The sequence below is a fragment of the Osmia lignaria genome, chromosome 12 (assembly GCF_051020975.1).
Source record: "Osmia lignaria lignaria isolate PbOS001 chromosome 12, iyOsmLign1, whole genome shotgun sequence".
Classification (NCBI taxonomy): Eukaryota; Metazoa; Arthropoda; class Insecta; order Hymenoptera; family Megachilidae; genus Osmia; species Osmia lignaria.
The window spans coordinates 11,024,975-11,049,850 of NC_135043.1; the positions used below are offsets into that span (position 1 = coordinate 11,024,975).

General features: G+C 30.7%; 7 protein-coding genes across 15 annotated transcripts; 4 read left to right on the plus strand and 3 right to left on the minus strand.

The window, feature by feature from the left end:
* The first annotated feature begins 756 nt into the window (after positions 1-756).
* Positions 757-3,356, plus strand: LOC117610109 (kynurenine/alpha-aminoadipate aminotransferase, mitochondrial). The gene is made up of 8 exons (XM_034337092.2): positions 757-1,085; positions 1,268-1,433; positions 1,515-1,701; positions 2,009-2,125; positions 2,208-2,531; positions 2,613-2,739; positions 2,807-3,015; positions 3,163-3,356. Exons 1-8 carry the CDS (start codon positions 1,019-1,021, stop codon positions 3,214-3,216), a joined length of 1,251 nt encoding a protein of 416 aa, XP_034192983.2. The 5' UTR covers positions 757-1,018; the 3' UTR covers positions 3,217-3,356.
* A 765-nt stretch (positions 3,357-4,121) lies between these two features.
* LOC117610108 (uncharacterized) lies at positions 4,122-7,274 on the plus strand. Of its 3 annotated transcripts, XM_034337089.2 has the most exons (7): positions 4,122-4,293; positions 4,418-4,634; positions 4,699-4,854; positions 4,983-5,244; positions 5,312-5,422; positions 5,741-6,097; positions 6,359-7,274. In XM_034337089.2, exons 2-7 carry the CDS (start codon positions 4,461-4,463, stop codon positions 6,577-6,579), a joined length of 1,281 nt encoding a protein of 426 aa, XP_034192980.1. In that variant the 5' UTR covers positions 4,122-4,293; positions 4,418-4,460; the 3' UTR covers positions 6,580-7,274. The 3 variants fall into 3 exon arrangements, with proteins under 3 accessions (XP_034192980.1, XP_034192979.1, XP_034192982.1); XM_034337088.2 differs by lacking the exon at positions 4,122-4,293 and having other exon boundaries at positions 4,300-4,634; XM_034337091.2 differs by lacking the exon at positions 4,122-4,293 and having other exon boundaries at positions 4,300-4,634; positions 4,699-4,809.
* Positions 6,825-12,915, minus strand: exp (expansion). Of its 2 annotated transcripts, none has more exons than XM_034337086.2 (9): positions 12,614-12,915; positions 9,637-9,772; positions 9,230-9,387; positions 8,664-8,895; positions 8,337-8,535; positions 7,859-8,097; positions 7,692-7,785; positions 7,409-7,627; positions 6,825-7,274 (listed from the first exon to the last, which is right to left on the minus strand). In XM_034337086.2, exons 2-9 carry the CDS (start codon positions 9,745-9,747, stop codon positions 7,156-7,158), a joined length of 1,371 nt encoding a protein of 456 aa, XP_034192977.1. In that variant the 5' UTR covers positions 9,748-9,772; positions 12,614-12,915; the 3' UTR covers positions 6,825-7,155. The 2 variants fall into 2 exon arrangements, with proteins under 2 accessions (XP_034192977.1, XP_034192978.1); XM_034337087.2 differs by having other exon boundaries at positions 7,393-7,627.
* Positions 12,916-13,266: 351 nt separating this feature from the next.
* Positions 13,267-14,440, minus strand: RpS13 (ribosomal protein S13). Its single transcript, XM_034337115.2, has 3 exons — positions 14,290-14,440; positions 13,700-13,827; positions 13,267-13,614 (listed from the first exon to the last, which is right to left on the minus strand). Exons 1-3 carry the CDS (start codon positions 14,310-14,312, stop codon positions 13,310-13,312), a joined length of 456 nt encoding a protein of 151 aa, XP_034193006.1. The 5' UTR covers positions 14,313-14,440; the 3' UTR covers positions 13,267-13,309.
* A 303-nt stretch (positions 14,441-14,743) lies between these two features.
* Positions 14,744-20,205, plus strand: l(3)76BDm (trafficking protein particle complex subunit 8 homolog l(3)76BDm). Its single transcript, XM_034337075.2, has 10 exons — positions 14,744-15,176; positions 15,266-15,707; positions 15,784-16,029; positions 16,095-16,589; positions 16,701-17,220; positions 17,281-17,466; positions 17,536-18,276; positions 18,345-18,507; positions 18,574-19,645; positions 19,722-20,205. Exons 1-10 carry the CDS (start codon positions 15,020-15,022, stop codon positions 19,987-19,989), a joined length of 4,290 nt encoding a protein of 1,429 aa, XP_034192966.2. The 5' UTR covers positions 14,744-15,019; the 3' UTR covers positions 19,990-20,205.
* Positions 20,206-21,220: 1,015 nt separating this feature from the next.
* LOC117610116 (dynein axonemal light chain 4) lies at positions 21,221-21,865 on the minus strand. Its single transcript, XM_034337116.2, has 2 exons — positions 21,731-21,865; positions 21,221-21,469 (listed from the first exon to the last, which is right to left on the minus strand). The coding sequence occupies exons 1-2, from the start codon at positions 21,833-21,835 to the stop codon at positions 21,221-21,223; spliced, it is 354 nt and encodes a 117-aa protein (XP_034193007.1). The 5' UTR covers positions 21,836-21,865.
* Positions 21,403-24,785, plus strand: LOC117610105 (putative cytosolic Fe-S cluster assembly factor CPIJ010948). Of its 6 annotated transcripts, none has more exons than XM_034337083.2 (8): positions 21,403-21,510; positions 22,336-22,419; positions 22,494-22,589; positions 22,670-22,825; positions 22,896-23,160; positions 23,225-23,473; positions 23,537-23,914; positions 23,976-24,785. In XM_034337083.2, the coding sequence occupies exons 2-8, from the start codon at positions 22,354-22,356 to the stop codon at positions 24,215-24,217; spliced, it is 1,452 nt and encodes a 483-aa protein (XP_034192974.2). In that variant the 5' UTR covers positions 21,403-21,510; positions 22,336-22,353; the 3' UTR covers positions 24,218-24,785. The 6 variants fall into 6 exon arrangements, with proteins under 6 accessions (XP_034192974.2, XP_034192973.2, XP_034192969.2 ...); XM_034337082.2 differs by lacking the exon at positions 21,403-21,510 and adding an exon at positions 21,724-21,851; XM_034337078.2 differs by lacking the exon at positions 21,403-21,510 and adding an exon at positions 21,800-21,934.
* Positions 24,786-24,876: the final 91 nt, after the last annotated feature.

A 24,876-nucleotide genomic window follows, 5' to 3' on the forward strand; every position in this document is an offset into this window, starting at 1 on the left:
TTAAACAAATGTTTCCATTATTTTGTCTAATTACTGTATATTAATGACAATCATAATCAAAAGTTGTGATTATCTTTGTCACCGTAATTATAACGCAAATGGAAAAAGGAAACGATAAGGTGAATAAAGCTATACCCGAAGCAATAGAAATTGTAAATTAGAAAGAAAAAAAAAATCGAACGAAGCGTAAGAAAGAAAACCATTCTCAAAATGATAAGAAAAGAGAAAGGTGATTATGATTATAATTATGATGATGGTCATGATCGCGAAAAAAAAAGATAAGCTTCATCATTCTTTCGTAATGTTTTGAACAGATCTTTCCTGATGTACGAACAATAAAACTTTCACTATTTCCTACTATCATTCTATTTCATCATGCCTTCCTCTTTCAAAAATTTTCCATTTTTTTTTTTTTTTTCTTTTTTTTTAAACACTGTCTCTATTTTTTCAAATATGAAATAAAATATACGTGTTGAACATATAATTGTTGAAAAACAGTAGCCTCCATTTCTAATTGACATTTTCGCTACTGCATAATTCAATGTCAGCCGTTAAAGGTCACGCGATATCGCGTGCTTTGTAAATAATGTTAAATAGCGTGCTATATTTTTAATTTCTTTTTATCATTGATTAAGCATACATTCAATAGTCTAAACATCTGATTAATTGAACGTTTATCATAATGCGCGAAATTGTAGGCAATTCTTATCAGCCGCGATAACCCGTACTACTGATAGCGCGGTAAGTTTTGTTCAAATTAAAGGCCGAATCGAATCAGTCTCTCGAAAACCTTGATGACAGGCATATCGGAGTCAATGACACGTGAAAGTACAAATAGAAAAAATTCCGAATATTCCATTCACGTTTCGATTAGATATTTAATAAAGAGAATGTAGTGCGCTCTCGAACGACTCGATTTAATTTATTTAACCAGTTAACGGTGATTGAACAGTGTGATCGAAAGTGAATTTTAATATTAAAAAGATTAGCTGATTTTGTGATTAGATAAAAATTTATTATGGACGTCGCGAGATTTTTAACGAACTTTGCAAATAGAAGGAAACATAGTATTTTGAGGAAATGGGGTAAGAATCTTTTTTTCATTAGTCCCATCATCAATGTTTTCTTATCTTTAATATTCAATAATAATAATAATAATAATAATAGGTTTGAAATTTTTTAGGTAATTCTTTTCATTAATATTACATTTAATTCCAATTTCCAAGAAATATAAATTAAATTAATAATAATTTTTTATGCAATCTAGCCAAGATATTTGTCGAAACTGAGGGTGGAATATCTTTAGCTAATGGAATGCCAAATGCAGAGATGTTTCCTTTCGAGGAAATTGCTGTGACGTATAAAAATGGTACAAAAATCAAATTAATAGGCGATGAATTATCTTGGTCCCTGCAATATGGTCCTTCTCAAGGGTAACATTCAAAAAAGAAACAAATTTTCATTAAAGTTATCAAGATTCACTAAATCTTTGTTTTTTTATTTATTTTATTAAGATACTTACCACTATTGAAACAAATGCGAAAATTTCAAGAATATTGGCACAAACCAGAATACAATGACTGGGACATACTTTTCACACCTGGATCAATGGATGGATGTACTAAAGTTTTCGAAATGACTGTAGAGGAGGAAGATCCTGTGATGGTTCAAGTGCCAACTTACAATGGAATTCTGAATGCAGTAACTCTTCGTATTTAAATTCCTTTTGACTCAATCTTTGTAGTATTTATTTATTTATTTATTTATTTATTTCAACTAATTATGTAATTAAATAAACATGATATTACGAATTAAATCTCCTACCCCATTGAATTTCGTGCTGCCCCAGGAGAACAGTCGCCGATGCTTTCCGCTACATGGCGCTGGTTAAATTTCGAGTGTGCCCGCGAAATTAAAAATGAAACATGGACTTTGAACAATCATTGAGTTTACCTGAAAATACTATTAAACTTCTAAAATTATCTAATATTCTTTTTTTTTCTTTCAGCTTGCACCATTTATGATTGAATTTCTGGGAATACCACAGGATAAGGATGGAATAATTCCCGAGCAGATAACGAAAATTTGCGAGGAAAGATCCCGTAGTGGGAAAAAATTACCAAAAGTGAATCATAGTATTGCATGAAGATTGTATTTCTTATTTTTTTAATAATTACAACTGTAATACATAGTCATTATTTTCGTAGATTCTATATGTAAATCCAACAGGCGCAAATCCAACCGGAACAATTCTCTCAGAATCTCGTAGAAGGAAGGTCTACGAATTAGCTCAGAAATACGACTTTTTAATTATCGAGGATGATCCTTACTGTTTCCTTCATTTCCTTGACAAACGACCCACAACGTTCCTGGAATTGGATACCGTTGGACGTGTAATACGTTTAGATTCCTTTAGCAAAATTCTAAGCGCTGGTATGCGGTTAGGTGTTGTCACAGCGCATAAAGAATTCATTCAAAAATTAACTGTACACATGGAAACGACGAGCCTTCATGCCTCGTCCCTATCGCAAGTAATTAAATAACTCCATTTTATATAAATAATTTTCTATATTCTTTTCTATTTTATTTATCGTTTCATTAATTATTTACAGATGTTGTTATATCAATTATTAAACTCATGGGGTTTGCAAAAGTTACAACAACATTTCGAAGATGTTCAAAAATTCTATCGTGAAAGACGCGATGTTATGTTGAGTTTGATCGAGAAACATCTTACAGGTATTTCCTTTTACATGCGGAATAATATTATGTAAAACAAGTTGTGATTAATTTTCTAATTGCATAGGATTGGCGGAGTGGAACGTTCCGAATGGTGGAATGTTTGTTTGGATAAAGGTGAATGAAATTGAAAATGTATTAGAATTGGTAACCGAGAAATGTATTTCCAAAGGGATATTTGTTCTCCCTGGTCACGCATTCAATTATGATTTCTCGGATCCGGATCAACATATCAGACTTTGTTACAGTTACTCAACTCCGGATCAAATTGATAAGGTGATTTTTTTTTTTCTTTTAGCTTCTATGTAATTTTCCATTAATTTTTTATTTAATATTTAATTCAATACAACGTTTTTTTACTTAAGTTGAACTTATTTAAAGATTTTGTATTTTTATTTATAAGAAAGGTTCTTTTATTTTCAGGCGCTCTCAGTTTTAGCACAATTAATACGCGAAGAAATGGCACAACAAAAATGAAATCGAAATTATTAAATTAAATAAGAAGTTTGTTTGAATAAAACTTTAGTACCTTTTATTTCCGAAAGAGTATATGCAAAATAATTAAAAATGTTAAGTAATATAGGCAAAATTAAAAATACGTAAGAATATAATGAAGATATTTTATTTTAAGAAACTATTATGAATGTTTTTCTACAATAAAGATAATACAATAAAACTAAATCTTTCGTATACATATATATAAAGCGCAAAGACGTCCGTCTTTGTCACTTTTCATGTTGAGAACTACTAGGGTTCGAGATACGCTTTTATACGTCGTTAGAAAGGTCTCGTTGGGGTGTCAGAGACCCCGATACATCGGTAACGCTCTCTGCTACCCCCTGTGGCTCGGGGGAAGTAGAATACGGCCACGGTATCCCCTGCCTGTCGTAAGAGGCGACTAAAAGGGGGATGTAAAGGAGATTCCACGAAAACTGTATTGCGAATAAGAGCGAGACACAAAAGTATAGGAAGGCAAAACAGGCTAAAGATAAGACGGATAGAAAGTCCCTAAAGTACGCCACCCTCGCGGGAAATCAAATCATGTCATGTCGACATAATAGCATCCGGGGTGTCAGGGACCCCGATGCATCGGTGACGCTCTCTGCATACCGACATAATGGCACTCGGGGTGCCAGGGACCCCGTTGAACCGGTGGCGCTCTTTGCATACCGACCAGAATCACCTGAAACGGTTTCCACCGATTCTGTATAGATGGCGCTAAGGTCGAGTTTTAAAAATCATTTATGGCGGTCTTTTTAAAATACAAGTTTGTCAAACGTTTATTTTGATAGTTCTTCGGTCTCGTTTTAAAATAAAACTTTTTTCAATTTTCATTATATGTTTATATGGGAAGTATATACATCCTGTTTACAGTAACAGGTTACTGTCATTTATTATACATTTGTGATACACTTACAATGTATAATAAAGACTCTTATAAAAATAATGTACAAATAAAAATTATTCAAGCTTTCATAAATATTTTACAAACAAATAATTAAAAGATAATGTATACAACTATTTAAAAACCTATACAGCCGATCAATCAAAGAGGTTAGGTTTCTTTCGTTTACCTGAATCAGCTGTGAAGCATCCCGAAACAAATATTTTATAATAATTTGCGTAAAATTATTACGCCTCTAGGTGCATTTTCATTAATATCGTAATTAATTTATAGAGTCAATATTAATTTGATATAAGTTTTAAGAAGAGTAGTGATAATGGAAAGCTCGAGCGAGGTTCAAGAAACCGAAAATGACAAAGTGGAACCAAACGTGGTATTGGAAACTGAGCAAGTTGGGGAAAGTGAAATTGAAAAATTAAAAGGGGATTCTGTAGGAGATACTCTTTACAGTGGCAAATGGATAATCAATATTTTGTTAGCAATATCAAAGGTAACTTATCAAGGTCTCAAAAGTAGCGAAACTTATAAATTAACATAAATGAAATATTTTTAAGGTTCACGAAGACAGCTGGAATACAAAATTGGAAAATGACTTGTGCACTTTATGGGATATGAGCACAGAGAGGGACATTGTTCAGTTTCTTGTGGATAATGACTTTTTCAAAGTAGCTGAGTTTACTTTAAATTCTTCAGAAGAGCCAAGGCTAACAGTATAACTGTTTCATTGTCTTAATCTATATTTTATTTATTCAATAAAAATTTCAGAATATGTTTTTTAAGTTCCATATCTAAGATATGAGAATTCCTCGTTTTTAAATTAATTTTTATTCTTTTGTAGGAAATAATTTTGGGAATACTTGGGAATATGGCATGTGAACCAATAATCCTTGAATTATTAGGAGCACACGAAGAGCTTCTTGAAACAATTCTTCGTCATCTTTCCTCTGAAGACAGTGCCACATTAGTACAAATCCTTCGATTGTTGCGTTCTGCACTTTGGAACATTCAAAATAATCCTGAATCAAAGTGGAGAGTTAATTTAAAAAATTCAACTTATTTAAGAGAAGTAGTTCCTTTCATTTTGAAAAGTTCCACAAATGGTAACTATTCGTTTTTAATATCTTCCTGAACTTAATTTGTTAGTGACAATTAATTATATTATTGCAGAGGAACTTTTAATTGCAACAACTAGCTTTCTGCGTTCCTCGGCGGAAATTGATCTTCCATCCGGAAAAACATTATTAGATGAATTGTTTGACTCATCTAGCTTTTTGCCAGGTATTCAATTTTTATTTCTTTTTAAAGGACTTTTAGTTAAAAATAGAACTACTGACGTTCCATAAGCACTACTTACACATTAAAAATACAGTAGAAAAATGAATAAACTAACATATAGTTTAAGTTATAAAACGTAAACTAACATATAGAATTATTCTTTATCACGACAAAAATCAACATAAATTTCAATAAAAGCGCCCTGATAATTTCTGTAATTTAAAATCAAAAATCTAAGATTCGTCATTTTGACGGGTTAGATGGTTCTAGTGTTAAGAAATCTGTGATAATATTATTCGAATAAAAAATAAATATGTACAGGAATGTTAGAATCTTTTGAAGAAGTTCTTCCTCAAGATGAAGGCCACTATTCAGCTTCAACTTTAAAATACCTTGAAGACTGGTTAGAATTGTTCTTCAATCTCAGGAGAGGGTATCAAATTCATCAAGTAATTTTACAAGAAGACAATCTCGCGAGGATAGTAGAGATTCTGCGAGGGATTTTAACAAATTTCATTGATCCATGGAATCTTTTTCCTTTGGACGAAACTAAAGCTTCTTGTGTTCATAGATGTGCAGAAATGATCCTTGATTTTCGATGGAAAGGATTTTTAAAGGCAGATTCTACGATTGACATAGATAATATGGTCTTAAAAATTATATTCAGTATCAATACAGGTAAGAAATATGAATGGCATAAATATCAATTCAAATTTTCCCACATAAACGTTTACACGCACGTGATAGGGCTAGACCCCTACATGTATGAGGATCCTTCTTCCATCTATGCCATTCTCCTCGGGTTGCCTATGGGAAAGGGTGAGAACCTGGGATATTACCATTTTTCAGATTTCTATATAGGCCACTTTTCCTACATCGACATTTTCCCTTGAGATGCCAACTATGCTCGGTGTTGTATAATTCTTTGAATTTTTTCAGCAATAAAAGAAGAAGAGGACTCGGAAGAAATAATGGAAGAATTATTAAAATATCTTGAAGGATATTGGATAGAAATATCAAAGATTTCCACAACCGATGAAATTATAAAAATCTTGAAAACAAATGAGAAAGCTGTTATTGATCATGTAACAAATTTATTAAAATCAAAAATTCCCACGGAAAAAATGAATGGCGTATTAGCTGGTTTATCAGATGAATAGAAAATAAAAGGAGAGTTGTAAAATCAATCAAAGAAATAAATTTTTCGCATGGCCTGTGATTAAAAAAAAGAGCAACTCGAAATTTTTCATAAATATTTTAAGCACTTTTTCTTAATATTATGTAAGTACAAATCTTATAGTATTTTTTTACAGATTATGGCTACATTTTATACAAGTTTTATATTTATTTTGTATATTCTTTTTTAATTAAAAAGATCCCTTATAGGTTCATAAATAAAAATACGCATTGTTCTACAATTTTATTGCAATAAAAATTTGAGTATTTCAAGTAGTACATTAACAATATACAGTTTATAGGTACAAATGGAAGAACAATTCTCCCTTTTTCTATTTCTTCTCTCGCGTTTTAGTATTTCTATTCTTAATTATTAGCTTTTCGCACATAGTCTTTATTTTATTGTGCTTATAATTTACACATATCTTCATCTGGTGTACACACTTCTACTATGTCTGCTTTTCTTTCCTTATATGCTTATTTGATGATATCGCCTTTCTTTTTTCACACGTTCACTTTGTTTATACGTTAATTTCCTCTTTTGTTAGTTTTCTTTATTTTTAATCCCATTCTCCAATATACATTGCTCTAGGTGTAGGAGGAGGAATTACACCTCTGGTTGGTACGGGAAATCTTCCATATATATGATTATATGGTGATTCGTTTCTGCTATCTGAATCTGTAAGAAATAAAAATTCATTCTTACCATGGACATAACTAGGTAGGGACCAAGGTGATCCTCTCATCATTAAAAAATTTTTAAATACTAAAATTCTAAAATTGGCTTAAATCTTTACAAAAACGTTCCAGTACCAAGTCCACTTTCGAAACTGCGCGCATGATACATAATTGGAGGACGATTCCCAGGTAAATGGCCATAAATTTGAGAGGATTGGCTGCTCGCGTATCCGCTAGCAGCATATCCAGGTGCTTGAGGAGGTCTAGCGTATCCTCTTGTCGAGACTTTACTATTTTTCGCCATTTTTACAAAGTTAGGAACACGAGCTCGTAATCCGCAATAATACGGATCGTCTATAAAATAAGATACTTATTACACAAGAATTAAAAGAAAAATATTTTTTCTTTCGTTAATTACCGTATTTCTTCTTGTCATCGTTCCTACTTCTTTTATCTTCATTCGTTATTACGGGTTTCCTGGCATAATCGTCCTCTATATCATCGTAATCAGGCTAAAATTAAATAATATTCATATTATTATACTTTCATTAATTTCATATAATTTATTAGAGAAGGTATAATTACTTTAGGTATATCATGACTATAGAGATTCTCTCTTGGTGGCAGTTTTGGTGGTCTTTCGGCTCTTCTTGGTCTACAGCTGCTCGACTGAGCATAAATCTGTTCTCTAGCTTCTCGATCGTGAGGAAATGGTTCAGATACTCCAATGGAGGATGAGACCCCAGCTACGCTGTAGGGATCTTCGTCAGGAATCGGTATCCTGGGACGGTTTTTAATATCCACCGGCCTTTGTAACGCTAAAACTAGTTCATAAAGTTTATAAATCATAGAAATCATGAATTATGAATACTAGTTTATGTCTTATAGATAAATGTGTTGTTGGAAAATATTAAATATAGTCTCTGACTATTAAATTAGGACTGTTGAGTATTTTCATTGTTTTTCATTCTTTTAGCGAAATTAAAAAGTGTACATGATACATAGTATCACAGTATGTGTATTGACAAAGATTATAGATGTACTTAGAATTATTTTTAAGTACCTGGTGGTAACTTAGACTTCAACATGTCCAAACCAACAACATTTACAATGAGAACCCAAACAGGACACTGTAGAAGATCTGGTTCAGTTCTGACAAATACAATCGCACTCAAACACTGCATTTCCAATCTTCTTCTGTCAGGGTATGCTCTTCTTGTTTCTCTTGAAAGATTTGTTTGAAATTTATTCATATCAAATACCTGGAACAAAGAATGAAAACAATGAGAAGATTGCAATAACAATAATAGTTAAATAAACAATGATGAAAGAGAATTAGTTAGAAAAAGAAGAATAAAACTTAAATTGAAGTAAGTCACGAAACACTTACTTTCCCCGGTTTCTCGTGTTCTAATGCTCCTTGAGAATTTCGTGCAATTTCTGCTCCAATTGCGTTGTCTTCCTGACTGGTCGATTTAATGTAAACGTTATTTTTACACAACCTCTTTATTAAGATATTCCCTTGCTCATCCATTTTGATCTTTACACCTTGATTTATGTGCTTTTTGGCCTCCTCCGTTTTTGTATCTCTCATTGGATTTTCAAAACCACATAATCCTATCCTATATATCATAAATAAAATAATAATTAATTCTCTATCCTCTGATTGTTATTTAAATTATTTTCTTTAAATAACTTGTCGATAAACTGAAACGTTGAACCTTTGTTAGAAAGTGATATCTTCAAAATAAGATTTCAAACGAATTTCCATTATGTAATTTAAAATTCTATTTTTGAATTTTATAAATAGCTCTGATTCAATATTTAAACTTTAACTAATCAAATGTAATTTAATTTAAAGAATTATTAATCGTTGAATAGCGTAGACCATTAGGGGGGTAATAATTTAAAATTAATTATTTTCATATCGATGAGAATTTTCCCATATAGTTTTACCTAAAGCCATCGAAACCATCGTTGGATCCATTAATCGTGAGAACAGGTGCCCTTGCGTATGCTTTTGCTACCCTTCGATTCCTTTCGAAGACGATTACCTTGGCCCAAATTTCGTCGTCTATTTGGTTCCATTTGTCCAGTACCTCTTGTATATGATCCTATAATAAACACAAAAAATCATTCTACATCCTTGTAAATATTTTTATATCACACGAATGTTATTCATTACATGATTGAGATAAGATTTTTTTTTTTTACTGACGAGTAGAAATCATTTCTGGTGAGGGAAGGAAAGGGGACAATTTAAGGGGGCCCGCTTACTCGGGTCTCTACAGTAGATTGTAGTATCACTGTTATTAAATTTAACGACCTTCGATCGTAATGCGTTAAAATTATTTTACACATACCTTGTAAAGTTTATCGAGGTTGTACCATACATCCTCTTCATCTTGATCCTCGTATTGAGATTCAACCAGATTGTCCCTCGATCGAGACAGGATCTTCCGTCTCGATACCATGGTTCACCGAAAAACACTACTGAATCTAAATTAAATAAACATAAGTAAATTTTTATTAAACAATTTTGATGAAAAGTATTTCTATACCAGTCAATTAAAACGTTGATTATTTAATTTTTGGTATAAATAGAATTTTTATTTAAAGAATGGGAGCCAAATTTTCTAGATATATTATTACAGAAATATCAAGTGTTTATTATATTATCGTATATAACATTTTGACCCAAACATTTATTGCTGAAAAGGATAGATTTTTCGGTGGGATGAGGAGCAAGATCTTTATTTTAAACATATTTATTTTTATGTAAATCTGTTTTCGTTGAAAGCAACTGAATATGAATTTTCATTTGCAGTCAAAAGTTATCGTCATTACGTAACTATTACTATCAAGTAATAATTCAATTTTTAAGGTAATAGCAGGTATGTACTTTCACCGTGCTAAGTTTTTGCAATACATATAACGGTGACCGATGACCACGTAATCCTAGGTCCGATTTGAAATTAAACGCAATCGTAAATGAAATTTAACTTTGACAAATGTAAATAAATATTTTTTTTTATAAAAGGAAAAATTACTGAAAAAATTAACGCTGAATATTTCATCTTCTGGTAACTTTTTATTCATCAAAAGTTCGTCGAAACAGAACTTAACCGCGATTATAATTAGCAGACAGAGTCGAAGTCTTTCACCTTCTAGGAACAGTACGCGAGAAACGGGAAAAGGTGGCCGAAGACGGCGGGGGGAGGGGGGGGGGGGGGGGTCTTAAAAATTTTCTAAACATACTGCAACTGGTGAAGGGGGCAGTTGATACGGGTCTGGCAACACTCAGCCTTCGCATTCTTCGGAGAGAAGTGAAAGCCAAAGAGTTTCAGGGAAATTCTATGCGGAATCGAAACCCTTTTTTTCCATGACGTTTGCTTTTGATACACTCATCAAATTTGTCTCCTTTTACAATCACTATAGAAACATAATTTGATAAAAATCTAATAGATATTAAACACTGTAAGATAATAAACAAGGTCAATTTAAAGAAAGTTACTATAATTTGTAATTCTTAAATATCATAAAATTTGATAAATAACTACAAAATAAGTATTGAATAAAAATTTCAGTTATAAACGTTTACACAGTACTGTACAATACTAGGTAAGCTATTTTCGCGCAGAACATTCCTACGCGCGCTAATAGTGGGGCACAGAATATATGGAACATGACAAATATATTTGGTAAAAGTATTTATAAATTCCCATTGCGTTGCATGCGAATATATACGGTTAAGTAGCCGTATATACCGACAAACGAAGCAACCGCACCATCTTAGAACGTTGCGCGTCGAGTTCGAGAGAGGTTTTCAGCATTTTTAGAATGTATCGGTTGCCAGTGTCGGTTTTTCCGCGCTGCTTCGAGCAACGAATGCCCGTGCTGTAAAGGCATGCGTGAATCGAATAAAAATGCGTGTTCCCTTAAGTTCGTACATGTCTCACGAGTCGAGTACTACTCGGTCGCATATACACTTCTGCTCAAAAGTCATAGGCTAACATAATCTATTCAAATTTTATAAAGACATAAAGCAAAATAATTCGAATTGTTAAAATATATAGAAAATGTCCTTTTCTCATACGTAAATAAAAAATTAATAATTAGTAAAATATTTCGTATAAAAATTTGAAATATCTCACAAACTATTGATTTTTCTGATATTGTAACTTCATGTTTTTTAAGCAAAATTTTCTGAAGAATTAATTTTTTAAAGGACTATAATTACCAAGACACCTTGTATATTTCTCTGGCGACATCGCTTATTAACGCGTTGAAATCTCCCTCCTCGAACAACGTCCACCATATAAAACGTCCACCCACATAAATATTACACAGATATATTGCAAATATTTTAATATTACATCTTCGTGCTTTGTACGTTATTAAGAAAATAATCTCCAATTATTTAATTAAACAAAAATCTTTCAGCTTATTAAATAAACTTCTTTAGTAGATATATCTTTTTATATGTTAAATTATTCTTTGTTTATATTATAATTCAATTTAAATATTAAATAATAAATTTTAATGTTGCTCTGTTACGTTTATTTAAATAATATTTTAATTGTTAAAGTCATTTAATTAGTAGTATTATTATTATTATTAGTACTACTATTACATATTATGAAAATAACACTTTGATATCCGCGTATCAAAGGTATAACTTTCACTTTTGTTAATGGCTGAATGCTCTAAAACCTCCGAGCAAAAAATAATACTATTCGGTTGAACGCTTGAAATATAATATATTTTCCTAGAAATTCGTATGTCATTTCGCTGTTCGACTATAACTTTTCGAATTTGTGTTAGTTTTAAACATCTACAAATTTATCGGAAATTATTGCAACTTTAAAAAGGAAATGTGCGACTTTCGTGAACTTCGTTATACTGAAAATATTATTTTATCTTAATAAAATAGAAAAAAAAGGATTATTTCAAATAATTTTTGGGAACGATATATGTAAAACATTCACTGATATCAATCAATTATGTAGTTCCATATGTTTACAACTTCGTCTAGTTGACAAATATTTTTAAAAATCTTTTTTTTAAGTTTACATTATTATAACTTTAATATGTTGAAATTATGGCAGGGGTTATTTGTAATTAAAAGTTCAAAGATCATAGGTAAAGGTTTCAAGCATACATTTAATTTTTAATTAACTTTAAAAATATGAAATGCCATTTGTGTGACTAGCGTTAAAATCACCAAGGCGATGACTGATAAAGACGAGTGGCAATATTAAAAACTACTTGTTACAAGATGAAAAGTTTCTTTTAAATTTTCATTAGAAATATATCTTTTCGTTTGATTAAGCACCATACCTTTCTTTGACAACGAAACTTCTCCAAATGCCTTTCAATATGGTTCGCAAACGTCAAAGGCACTCGCGTCGTCGCCGTTACCCATAATTCACTTCCCAAAATCGTCAAATTCACGCGCGCAGTCTATCAAATTCACTTTAATAAAATTAACAAAATAGACGGACAGTTTCTAGCGCAAATTGCAATTCTTTCACTAAGTATAAAATTAAAGAGATATTTCAGAGTTTTTTAATATGGCGCAGCTATGAAAGAGCCTTGCTCACTGAACAGTGATAACCTAACCGCCATCTTGGTGAACGCATGCGCTGTCCTCAAAAGAAGTCGAGGACGAAGGCCACGCATGCGCGGTATCGGGCCCCTTTCAGACCCGTCGCTGCACACACGCGTTTGACGTCAGAATTGGGACAGTAGAATCAATGGCTTTGAGGAATATTGTCTTTTTATTCATAGTCTTCCATTTTAATCAAATATAAAGTATTGAAATATGTATTTAAAATATTGAAAAAAGAAAATAGTTCATTTAATTTCATTATTCACTAAAACTGCAATGTTTAAATAGTAATGTATTCTCTTGACATAAATATTATTTTGTACTGAATTAAGTTTACTAGGTTCATTTTAAAAGTAGTTAGCCAGAATGTAATAAAAACAACTGTTATTTAAATTCTTATTTTATTAAGAAATGTGAGGAAATAATTAAGCAACAAGAGCACTGGCAGTAGAACTCTCATATTTCCAGTTAGCTGGAAGTGTTCCTTTTGACTTATAATATCGAGCAAGTCTGTGAATTCTAGACTCCACAAGAATCAATCTGAATTTGCTGTCTTTATCCTTTCTGTTCCTTTCCAAATGTTTCCTGATAGCCACTGCTTTTTTAATCAAATAGTAAAGATCTTCTGGTAAATCTGGAGCAAGACCCATGCTTTTAACAATCCTGAGGATTTTATTTCCAGTACGAAAACGCACCTGGGCCACTCCATGAGAATCTCGCAAAATTACACCTATAAATTGTTATTGGATTAGAGAAATTGCATAACACTACAAATATGATATAAATAAAAGCAAGATACATGAAAAAAGATTTACCAATTTGCGACGGTGTATGGCCCTTTTTAGCTAGCTTATAAATTAATTCTTTGCAGTCCTCTGGTGTCAATTTTAGCCATGTTGGAACGCTGCGTCTATATGGTAACGCAGACTGCGATATACCTTTACTGTAACAAAATAAATTTTCATCATTAAAACCTATTTTCATTTCAGAATTTGTATAATTACTATATAAATAATTATAATCGTCTATTAGATAAATATTATTTTAAAAGTAAACAAACAGTGCTAAATAATACGATGAAAACATTGAGGTTATGTAGGGTGCGTAGTATAAAGTACATAAAACATATCAAAAAACAAACATTTTTTTACTTCTGTACCTCAATTATTAAAAATCTAATTGAAATATTTCAGAATTTACATAAAGCAGTTTAACAGATTTATTTATTTATCGACAATTTCCATAAATAACACGTGGCTTGTGATGGAACATTCTTTTTCCAAGTTTCGCGAAAAATATATACAAATTTCTATTACAACAGTAGAAAGAATGAAAAAATGCGAAGAGGAAAAATCTTTCGAGAGATTTATAATAATAAATTGTTTTATTATTTAATTAACATTACCCAGGTGCGTGCATACGACCCATGTTTCCGGATTTTTTTTCCACAAAAGACAGCAGCGCTCTTTAGATTCAGCCGGCAGATCGTAAAAGCAGAGATCAAGAAATATCTTCTGATTCCAATATTTGAAGATTTTGAAAATTTATAAAATCTTACAAAATCCTGACGAATCCTTAAGTTATATAAAATTGAATAAATGTTATTACAAATGTAAATCCAAAAATCAATATAACACATTTTTTATCAAATAGTTAATTAACATTGACACACGAAAATCGTATAAAACTTATTATATTATAGAATTGTTACCTTTGTTTATATTTTAATTAAAAAGTAATTATTAATAAACAGGGGTGAATTAAACTATCTATGCAAAATGCTCTAACTTGTTCAAATATCTGCCATCTGCAGGAAGAAGTTTGAAGAAAAAAATCCACAACTTCCGTTTATGAATACTTCCGGTTGATACCACGATACCTGTATGTCATCTCCATATTTATACCCTTTATGGGTAAATATTCTCAAAAACAGCTGTTCCGTAGAGATGTTTACTTCATCTTCTCAATGTATTAAACGTTTCACTTCTGTCAACTATTAAGATAATAAACGACAGTAATGTAGTGCTCAAAATGATAATAGTCGTGTAATATATATATATATATATATAAAAGTATATATAAACTGATTAGTACATGCGTAAGCTTGGTTACCTGTAGAATTAGTAGTAATAATCATGGCTCAATGTAAATTAACCCCCCGTGAATTTATAAGTAACGCATTTTCACCCCAAATTGCTGCGGTGTGTTCACCCGCAGCGGATGCTGTATGTCAGAAAAATAATTTATCATTCGTTGAACTTTTGCAACCGTTTTGCAAATTAAATACTGAAGGTAAGAATCTCATATACAATGTATAATAATGTAACATACAATAAATATACGTACGCAATACAATCAGTTTTTATTTCTCGTTTTCATAGGTCATTTTAAAGATCCGCAAGGAAATACAATAAGCGTTAGGAATCTCCGTCTTTTTATACAAGATGTTAACGCGCACCCTCCTGAACCAAGTATTGCTAGAAAAATGTTGAACGAAGCGGTTAGTTCAACCACATGCGAACACACGACTACTGTTCGAATTGGAACAACAGATCTTGATATTCCTGTCTCAGTTCCATGGTTCGAAGCATGGAGAGAAATGTTTTTGAGTGTACAATTTCCATCGGATCATGAATTTACTAAACACTTTCTTGCTTGTATGATAGTTGTTTCTACAGCAGAAGATAATCCTCTAGAAAAAATACAAAATATGGGTGCACAGTTACATCAAAGTATACCTGGAAAATTACCAAAATGGTTTAACAATAATACGCTTAGATATTATATCTTGGTACATGATACTTTACAGGATGATAGGAATAAGTATTTATTTTCATCTCCTTCATTTTCTACGTAATTAATTCTGCATGTTTAAATTAATTAATTGTAATTTTTGTAGAGCTGAAGTAGTGTATGCAGAAATGAAAAACATTTATGGTGCTAATAATTGTTTTCTACTACAAATGAATTCGAGACCACCAGGTCAAATTGACGACAATACTCAGTTACCAGATCCTTGGAGTCAGTTTTTAATAAAACACTCAGAAATATCGGGAAGTAGCGAACAGAATAGTTCTCCACGAACCCCTGCAGACACTAGCGGTGTTTCTTCAATGCCAAATGAAGTAACCACAGATACCGACAAGTATGTTTTAATAATATTTCTTAAAATTGTGTAAAATACATTCTAAAGTATATTTTATATTTTAGAAGCCAGGCTGGAACCCCGATAGCTCCACAGAATTCTGTATTGGTTTCTCCAGATGCAAATGATACCATTAGTTTTTCTTCTGAGGTATCTGACTCGGCGACTACGCACTTGGAAGTTGGACAAGAAGCTGTGTCTGTAACGATGCATCCTTTAAGTCCAACAGTTGACAAGTCGCAAAGTTCTCTTGTATATATGAAAGGACAAACAGTTAGTAATACGCCGATAAATGTAAATGTTTGGGCAGACTCTCCTAGTTACTTAATAACGCAGCACGGTGTTAGATTATCCACCCAAGATCTTGAAAGACTAAGAGCACTAATAACTGAATTTTGTTTGAAAAGTTTGTTACCTTACGTGGAAAAGCAGATTGGTTTATTGAACGATGTTATTTCAAATAAGAAAGGTGTTAGTAGATCTCTTTTTAGTGCAACGAGACGATGGTTTGGAACGAATAAACCTGGAATACCAGGACCTACTCCATCGAATGCTGTAATGTATGTGTAATAATATTTACGTACCTTTCTACCGTGTAATAACAACTTAAAAAAACAAAGTTATACATAGCATATATAAATATATAAAGTTCCAGCTTCTTTGGATTTCAGTTATACAACAGAATCTCCAGAATTACAGTTGCGTCGCTTAGGTGACTTGTGTTTCATGTTTGGTCACTATTCGCTTGCTTACCAAGCGTACCACAGTGCAAAGAGAGACTTTGCAGCAGATCAAGCTTGGCTTTATTATGCAGGTGCTCTTGAAATGGCTGCTTTGAGTGCGTTTATGCAAGGTGAAACAAATAGAAAAACTATTGAATATATGGACGATGCAATACTAACTTATTCAAACAGTTGCAAAATGCCTCAGTTTGCAACAAGAGCAACGCTTCTCAGTGCGGAATGCTTGAAAGGTAGAAGTTTGTACGGAGAGGCTGCAAAACAATTAATTCGCATGACTAGCGAAGATTCAGATTTGCGTTCGGCATTGCTATTAGAACAAGCCGCCTATTGTTTTGTCGGGCCGAAAATGATGCGCAAGTACGCGTTTCATGCTGTCCTTGCTGGTCATAGATTCTCAAAAGCAGGTCAAAGAAAGCATTCGTTAAGATGTTACCAACAAGCATACCAGGTACTCCTAATCAATTATCATTAAAATATTACTTGTTATTATTCAAATATCTATCATTAGGTATATAATGGGAGAGGTTGGTCATTAGCTGAAGATCACATACACTTCACCATTGGCAGACAAGCTGCATCCTTAAAACAAGTCAATGAAGCAGTTAAAGCATTTGAAAAATTATTGAATGCTTATAGCAAGCAACCAGCTATACAACAAGCTGCATTTTTACGTGAATTTTTACATATCCATAATGTAAGTATAAATAGCGCACAATCCTTTATTTAATATTTTGTTATATTAACCATAATTTGTATATTGCAGTTACTATTGCAGGAAGGTTTGTCAAATCATGAAGAGCTTCCTATCTTGCCTTTACCACTAATAGATAGTAATAATATTAAAGTATTGTATGGTCCTTTAGCCAAATCATATGAAAATAATATTCCAGCAAGTCACGTTTCTTTTGATAATGAAGAATGTGACGATGTAAGATGGTCGAAAATGGAAGAGATGTTAATAACAGAAGCTCAGGGATCTCCTCCTATGATATTTAAAGCAACGGTTGCATTATATTCTAAAGCAAGTAATAACACTGTGAAACCGAATTCTGTTGTAGACGAACCAGTGCATTTTTCTATTGAATTGTATAATCCATTACATATACCGTTGCCATTATCTAATATGACCTTATTATGGTCATTTACTTGCGGCAATAAACAAACTACAAATGAAATAAAATCTACAGAAGATTTTAAGCCGGTGGAAACACAAGTAATCGAGAAAATTATTTTACAACCAGCTTGTAAACAAAACATTACATTGTGTCTGATACCAAAAACAGTAGGAAAATTAAAAGTATTAGGTTTAAGTTACAATTTATCTAATCCGACGCATGTAATAGATCCACCGGTTGTTAATCCAACGATAGCGATTAATGGAAAAAGATTGTTTGAAATTAGAGGTCCTAAATTAAAGAATGTTAAAGAGAAACCTGATACAAATATGTATGGAGTTGATTATAGATTAGAAATAAATGTTATTGAAAAGGCACCTTTCATGCAGGTATTTAATATAACTACATATGAAATATTTGATATTTTACATTGCAATAAATATCAATTTTCTTATAGATCTACTTCAATAAATTAAATTCAGAAATGTTGTGTGGTGAAATTCAGAAATTAGAAGTTACATTAAAAAATGTGGGTAATGCATCACTGACTAATGTTTATGTAGCATCCACAGATGCCAAACTTATTTCACTAGGAGACGAATATATTAATACTCAAGAAGGTATATATTTTTAAATATATAATCAACGAAAGCAACGTTATATTAGTAATTTATTTATTATTTCAGAACATACGGTAAAAAGAAGTAATAGACTTGTAATTAAAGTCCCATTATCATCTGATGTATTAAATGTTGGAGGAACTCATACAATACCATTGTGGATTAGAGCACCCGATGAAAAAGGAAATCATCGTTTAGATTTACTTTTTTACTACGAAAATATTGATACGAAAAGCATAATCAAGCATCGAGTTTGTAGACATAGCTGGCATTTCACAGTTTTAGATTCTATACAGATCAGCGCAATTGCCTCGAGAAGTATATTATTGAAAGATGTCTCACCTACGTTAAATTTAATAGTATGCATTAAAAATGCGAATCAAGTTCATGATCCTGTTATGAATGAAATTCTATTATCCAAAGTATTGTTTCAAAGTGTTACGTGGTCCGTATTCAGTTCATCTGTTTTGCCAACAGATATTAAGATACAGCCTCAGGAAATGTTTCATTTAATGCTTAAGTTAAGAAAAAAGAATGAAGGGGAATTGAAATTTTCTGAAGTATCTTTAACTCAGAAAAATGATTCCATGGAGTCAAATGGGAACTATCCATATATTAGTTTCATACAAAGGAGAGATATTCCGTCATTAGATATAAATGAAAATTTAACCGAGATGCAACAGCAATCTCAGCGATTGCCCCAAAATGTGGAGCAATCGCCTTTATCTGTTACCATGACATTAAATTCCACTTTAATCCTCAAATGGCGAGCAAAGATAATTGAAGGTGGGATTATTACTAGACAAGCAATTGGTCAACATCATCTTGCTATAGAGTATTTGGATAAAACTTACAAACATCCAAAGGAGATTCAAGTTGAAACAAACGAATATGGTGGACGTTTAAAGATATTTGGTCCAGATAAGAATATACTCGATTATATGGCCGTTACACTCAAAGATCAACAATTAGAAACAGAATTCTTGAAGAATATCATTTCCTTTTCTTTCAGTCATGCTAGACAAATCACACATAATTTCAATAAAAGTCAGTTGTGCTTTGTTCCAGTAATAATGTATATACAAAATCATTCGGAGTCACAAATTGATATTAAAGTCAGTACAATAGGAACTACCAGGTAATAACATCAATTAAGTGTACTAACAATTAGTTACTTAATTATTTATATTGATTACGTTTACTTTTTGTTTCAGTAAAAACAATCTTCCAAGGGTAAAATCACAACTTTATTCTCCACAAGCTTCTACGTACTACAGATATGCTTGTCATTCGTCAATTTGTTCTCACATAGAACCACTTGCTAGTAATATTATAAAATTACAAGCAGTACTTCCATCCCCTGGTACATACGACTTAGCAGCACGGGTAGAAGTTTCTGTAAGAGTTGTAAATACTAAAGAATTCGTCTTACAGAAATGGAAAATGGAAAGTATATGTATTGTTAACGGTGATAGTAAATAATTAAAAATTATGAAGGTATTGTAATTGTTATTATTATCATTATTATTATTATTATTATTAGGTAACAAATTTCATTTAAAATCATTCCTTAATGCTATGTAAATATTTAATATTTATCAGTCTATTGCTATCACATCTTGATAAAAGTATATGTATTATTTAATATACATCACAATATTTAATTTTTGTAGATACCTTATAATATAAGCAGATTATTATGTTACATTATATTCTATAATAGCTATTTCAGATGGAGTAATATACTTTTTTTTTTGTAAATTCATCTGTTAAAGTTCTTATATAAAAATGTACTGAATTATGATCTCCTAAGTAAATTTCCAAATTATATTCAAGAAATTGTGTCATATGTTTTGAAAGAAAAGATACATTTTCACATCTTTCAAGTGAAAATAAAAAAGTCTATGAACGTGTAGTCACAGAGTGCTGTAAACAGTAAGAGTAAAATAATAGTGTAACTAAATATAAAAATAAATGTTTAGTCAAACAATTATATTATAAAATTATTATACCATAAAGCTGTACAATATGTGGATATTTCTGTATGCTAGTAATAGAATTTAGTATAAAAGAGATATTCAAACAAGACATTCAAGTAGTATAAGTCCATATTCAAAGGATTAACAAAAAAATATTGTAAAGCAGCATTTAGTTATCTGATTTCAAAGGATATATATCGTATATACATATTTGATAATGTTATGTTGTACATACATAATAATATATATTTTATACATATAACATTATATAACAATTACAATTAAACATTTTTATATAATTAAATAAAAATACAAATTATACGTAAATTTGTATAAATATAATATTACGAGTTTAAATGGCACGAGTTTCAACTAAATTATAATATCAATTAATAAAGATAAAAACTCACGAACGCGTCACGAATATTAAGCTTCTACCAAATTAAAATTAATATTTATTTATAAATAATATTCTTTTATATATAAAAAATATAAATTTTTTTTTTTATTTCTTTGTAATTTACTATTGAAAGTTTGTTTTATAAATTTGAACGTTTTTTATTTATATTTCTTTGGTCATGCTTAGTATTTGTAAATATACTAATTTACAATTTAGTCGTTTTATTTGTACGATTTCATAGCGTTTGTCATTGCTTAAAATAAAAATTGATCTCTATGTAAATTATTTGTACATCTGTTTGCGTTTTAGTATGTTCGAATCTTTGTCAATTATGCTAAGCCGATTTCCATATACATATTGCTAGATTTCCAGCACAGTACATGTATAGAAGGTGTTTCAGCTGATAAGTTATTTCAAATCCATATCCCTCGCCTACAACCGTATGCCAAGACGCGCCGAATCTTTTATCCATGGTCTCTTTAATCATCCTAGAAACACTTTCATAATTATCGGCATATTTTTCTGCCGCAGTAACACACAATTCCATTGCTTCTTGTTTCATTTCATCTGACATATCACATTTCTGCAACAGAAGATGAAGATAACGTTCGAACAAACATTGCCGTAAATTTTTAAATAAACAGTATTATAAATATATGTATATATTGTTTTAGCACCGAAATAATTGTAATGTGCAGTAATACATTTTTAAAGTTACATTGTACATATGGGAACACTGTTTTGCGCCTTGACTTCTATTGATTAGATACTGATAAAAGGAATTGATTGTATTTCTTTAATATATACTTTTAAATAGAATAGATGTATAATAAATTTTACTCACTCTGCAAAGGGGATACGTGTGTAAAATCTTAACGACATCATCTTTCTTCACTTCAGTCATTCTTATAATTAAAATTTCATCAAAATCGTATCCAAATATCACCATTCGTGTTTGGAAGAAGGTAGAATTGTCATCTTCCAGGCGCACGCTTACCCCTGAACTTCCTGAACCCTTAAGTCAGAGGTTCTCAATTTTTGATGTAATGTAAGGGATAAAATACAATTGGAAAATCATGTTATAATTTTATGCCGTATTAAAAACATTCTAACATGTATCTGTGATTTGTAGTAATTAAATAAACATTGTTTTATTGAATTATTTAATACATATCTATTATATACAATGATAAAGAACATTTCATTGTTAAGATATAAATTTTAATTTATACCACTTTAATAATAAATAAATTGTTTTAAATGTTTTTTGTTTTCATACACTTTGTATTTGAATAAAAAAATACTTCCTGTTATTTGGAACTTAAAAGTAAGGTTAAGTTTCAAATCTTAAGATAGCATTTGTAATTAATGTTCGTCGTAACATATTTATTACATCAATAATTTTATTAGTAAATAATTTAACAATATAAATTTTGAAATTATTTTCAGGTATTCTCTGTAGAGAAAATGACATCACGATTCAGTGGGGCATTACAAATAACAAACTTGGATGATTTTATTACACCTTCACAAGTATTTTCAATACTTTTTCATTTTTTTTAATAATAATTATTTATTATTTGTTGTATGTTATTTTTTGTTTGCAGGAATGCATAAAACCTATAGAAATTCAAGCATCAAAACGAAGAAGTGGTGCAAAAATAAAAATTGAAGAAGATGGAATACCATCGATATTAAATGAAGTATAATATCCAATTATATATATACATGTATTTATTTTTTATACATTGTTTTACAATTGTTTATTTCTTTGAATGATTAGATTGGGCAATCTGAAAAACTGCAGAAGGTGGAAATCACACTTGCTGATTGTTTAGCTTGTAGTGGTTGCATTACATCTGCAGAAAGCGTGTTAGTTACACAACAAAGTCAAGAAGAACTGATGAGAGTATTTAAAGAAAAAGTATCTCAGTGTCAAGTAATAGTTATTCTCATCCAGTTGCTAATATTGTACAATACATAACACATAATATTGCTTTAATTTTCAGAGTGGAGATGGTACCAAATTTATAGTAGTTAGTCTTTCTGTGCAAGCAGTATTGTCTGTAGCAAAACGTTATGGTCTTAATTCAGAAGAAACATTAAATAAACTTGTTGGCTACTTTTATGAATTAGGAGCAGATTCAGTTTTAGATATGACTGTAGCTGATGATTTTGCTCTATTAGAGTCTGCTAAAGAATTTGTAGAACGTTACAAAGTAGCTAAAGGTGGTGCAGCAAATCAATTACCAATGTTATCTTCTTCTTGTCCAGGTATAAAAAAATATATTTTATTTTTATTTGATATAAAAAATACATAATACTTTTTGTCATGTAGGATGGGTATGCTATGCCGAAAAAACTCATGGCAATTTTATACTTCCATATATTAGTGTAACAAAGTCCCCTCAACAAATTATGGGATCATTAGTCAAATATCATTTGGCTGAAACCAAGGGTCTTGCACCAGAACAAGTGTATCATGTAACTCTCATGCCTTGTTATGATAAAAAATTAGAGGCATCTAGAGAAGATTTTTACAACTCTGAAAGAAATTCTAGAGATGTAGATTGTGTTATAACACCAAGTATGCATTTCAAATTTTACAAATATATATATATGTATATTAATATTTACCTTTTCCTATTAGTTGAACTAGAACAAATGCTTAAAGAATATAATGTGACATTAAGTGAAGTAAAAGAAAATAAAGTTCAAAAGCCTTTTGGGGTAGAAATGGAAAATTTGGAAAGCAATTTATGCGGTCATAGTGGTTCAGGATCTGGTGGTTATGCTGATTTTATCTTCCATTATGCTGTAAAACATCTATTTGATGAAACAGATGTTACAGCTGAATTTAAAAGTCTCAGAAATCCTGATTTTCAAGAGGCCATTTTTCAAAAGGATGGTCAGATATTATTAAGATTTGCCGTTGTTAATGGGTTTAGAAATATACAAAATCTTGTGCAAAAATTAAAAAGAGGAAAATGTTCATATGATTATGTCGAAGTTATGGCATGTCCTTGTGGTAAGTTTCATTTGAAAAATATAATTAAAATAGTACATACTAACTATATATTTTAATTTAGGATGTCTAAATGGAGGAGCACAAATTAGACCTGTAAACAATATTCAACCACGTGAATTAGCATTACAGTTAGAATCTATATATCATGAACTTCCTAAAAGTGATCCTGAAAAGAACAAAGCGGTTCAGAATCTATACAGAAATTGGTTAGGAGGAGAATGCACAGACAAAGGTTTAGCATATTTCCATACGCAATATCATGAAATAAAAAAGATAAATACAGCTCTTACTATAAAGTGGTAATAAATGATTAATTATTAAACATTGTGAATATTTATTTAAACAATAAATTTGTTCGAAATACCACAAAACTGAAACATATGATTTAACAAACATAACGGGAATCTTATTACAAAATAATGATCTTATAACTAAATTGATGAAGTACTTATAATGCTAAAATGTAGAGTAAATGTAAAAAATTACATATAATGTATACCAATTGTTTTATATCACATTTACATAGCAATATATTGTGCTAAAAGTACAAAAGATTGTCTTTTACCGTTATTAATATCATTTAATTAAATAATCTAAGGTGACTAGAACAAATACTAAAAGAGAATAGAATATGTTACTTTGCATCTTTTCCTCTAATAGTGCAATAATATTTTGTACAGAGTATTATTACACATTTGACGAGCTATAGTTAAATACACCATAATATACATTTATTAAATCAATACATTTTATAAAATAAATTTATTTATGTTTTGAATAATACTGGTGAAGCAATGTCAGAAAATGTAGACCAAAGAGAAAACAATGTGAATGTAACTTTTGTTAAAATAATAAAATTATGTTTAATTTACTTATATAAATAGTACTCATGAAGTATATATTACTTTTTGAATTAATAACATTGATTATGATACAAATTGTAAATTAATAATTAACAACCT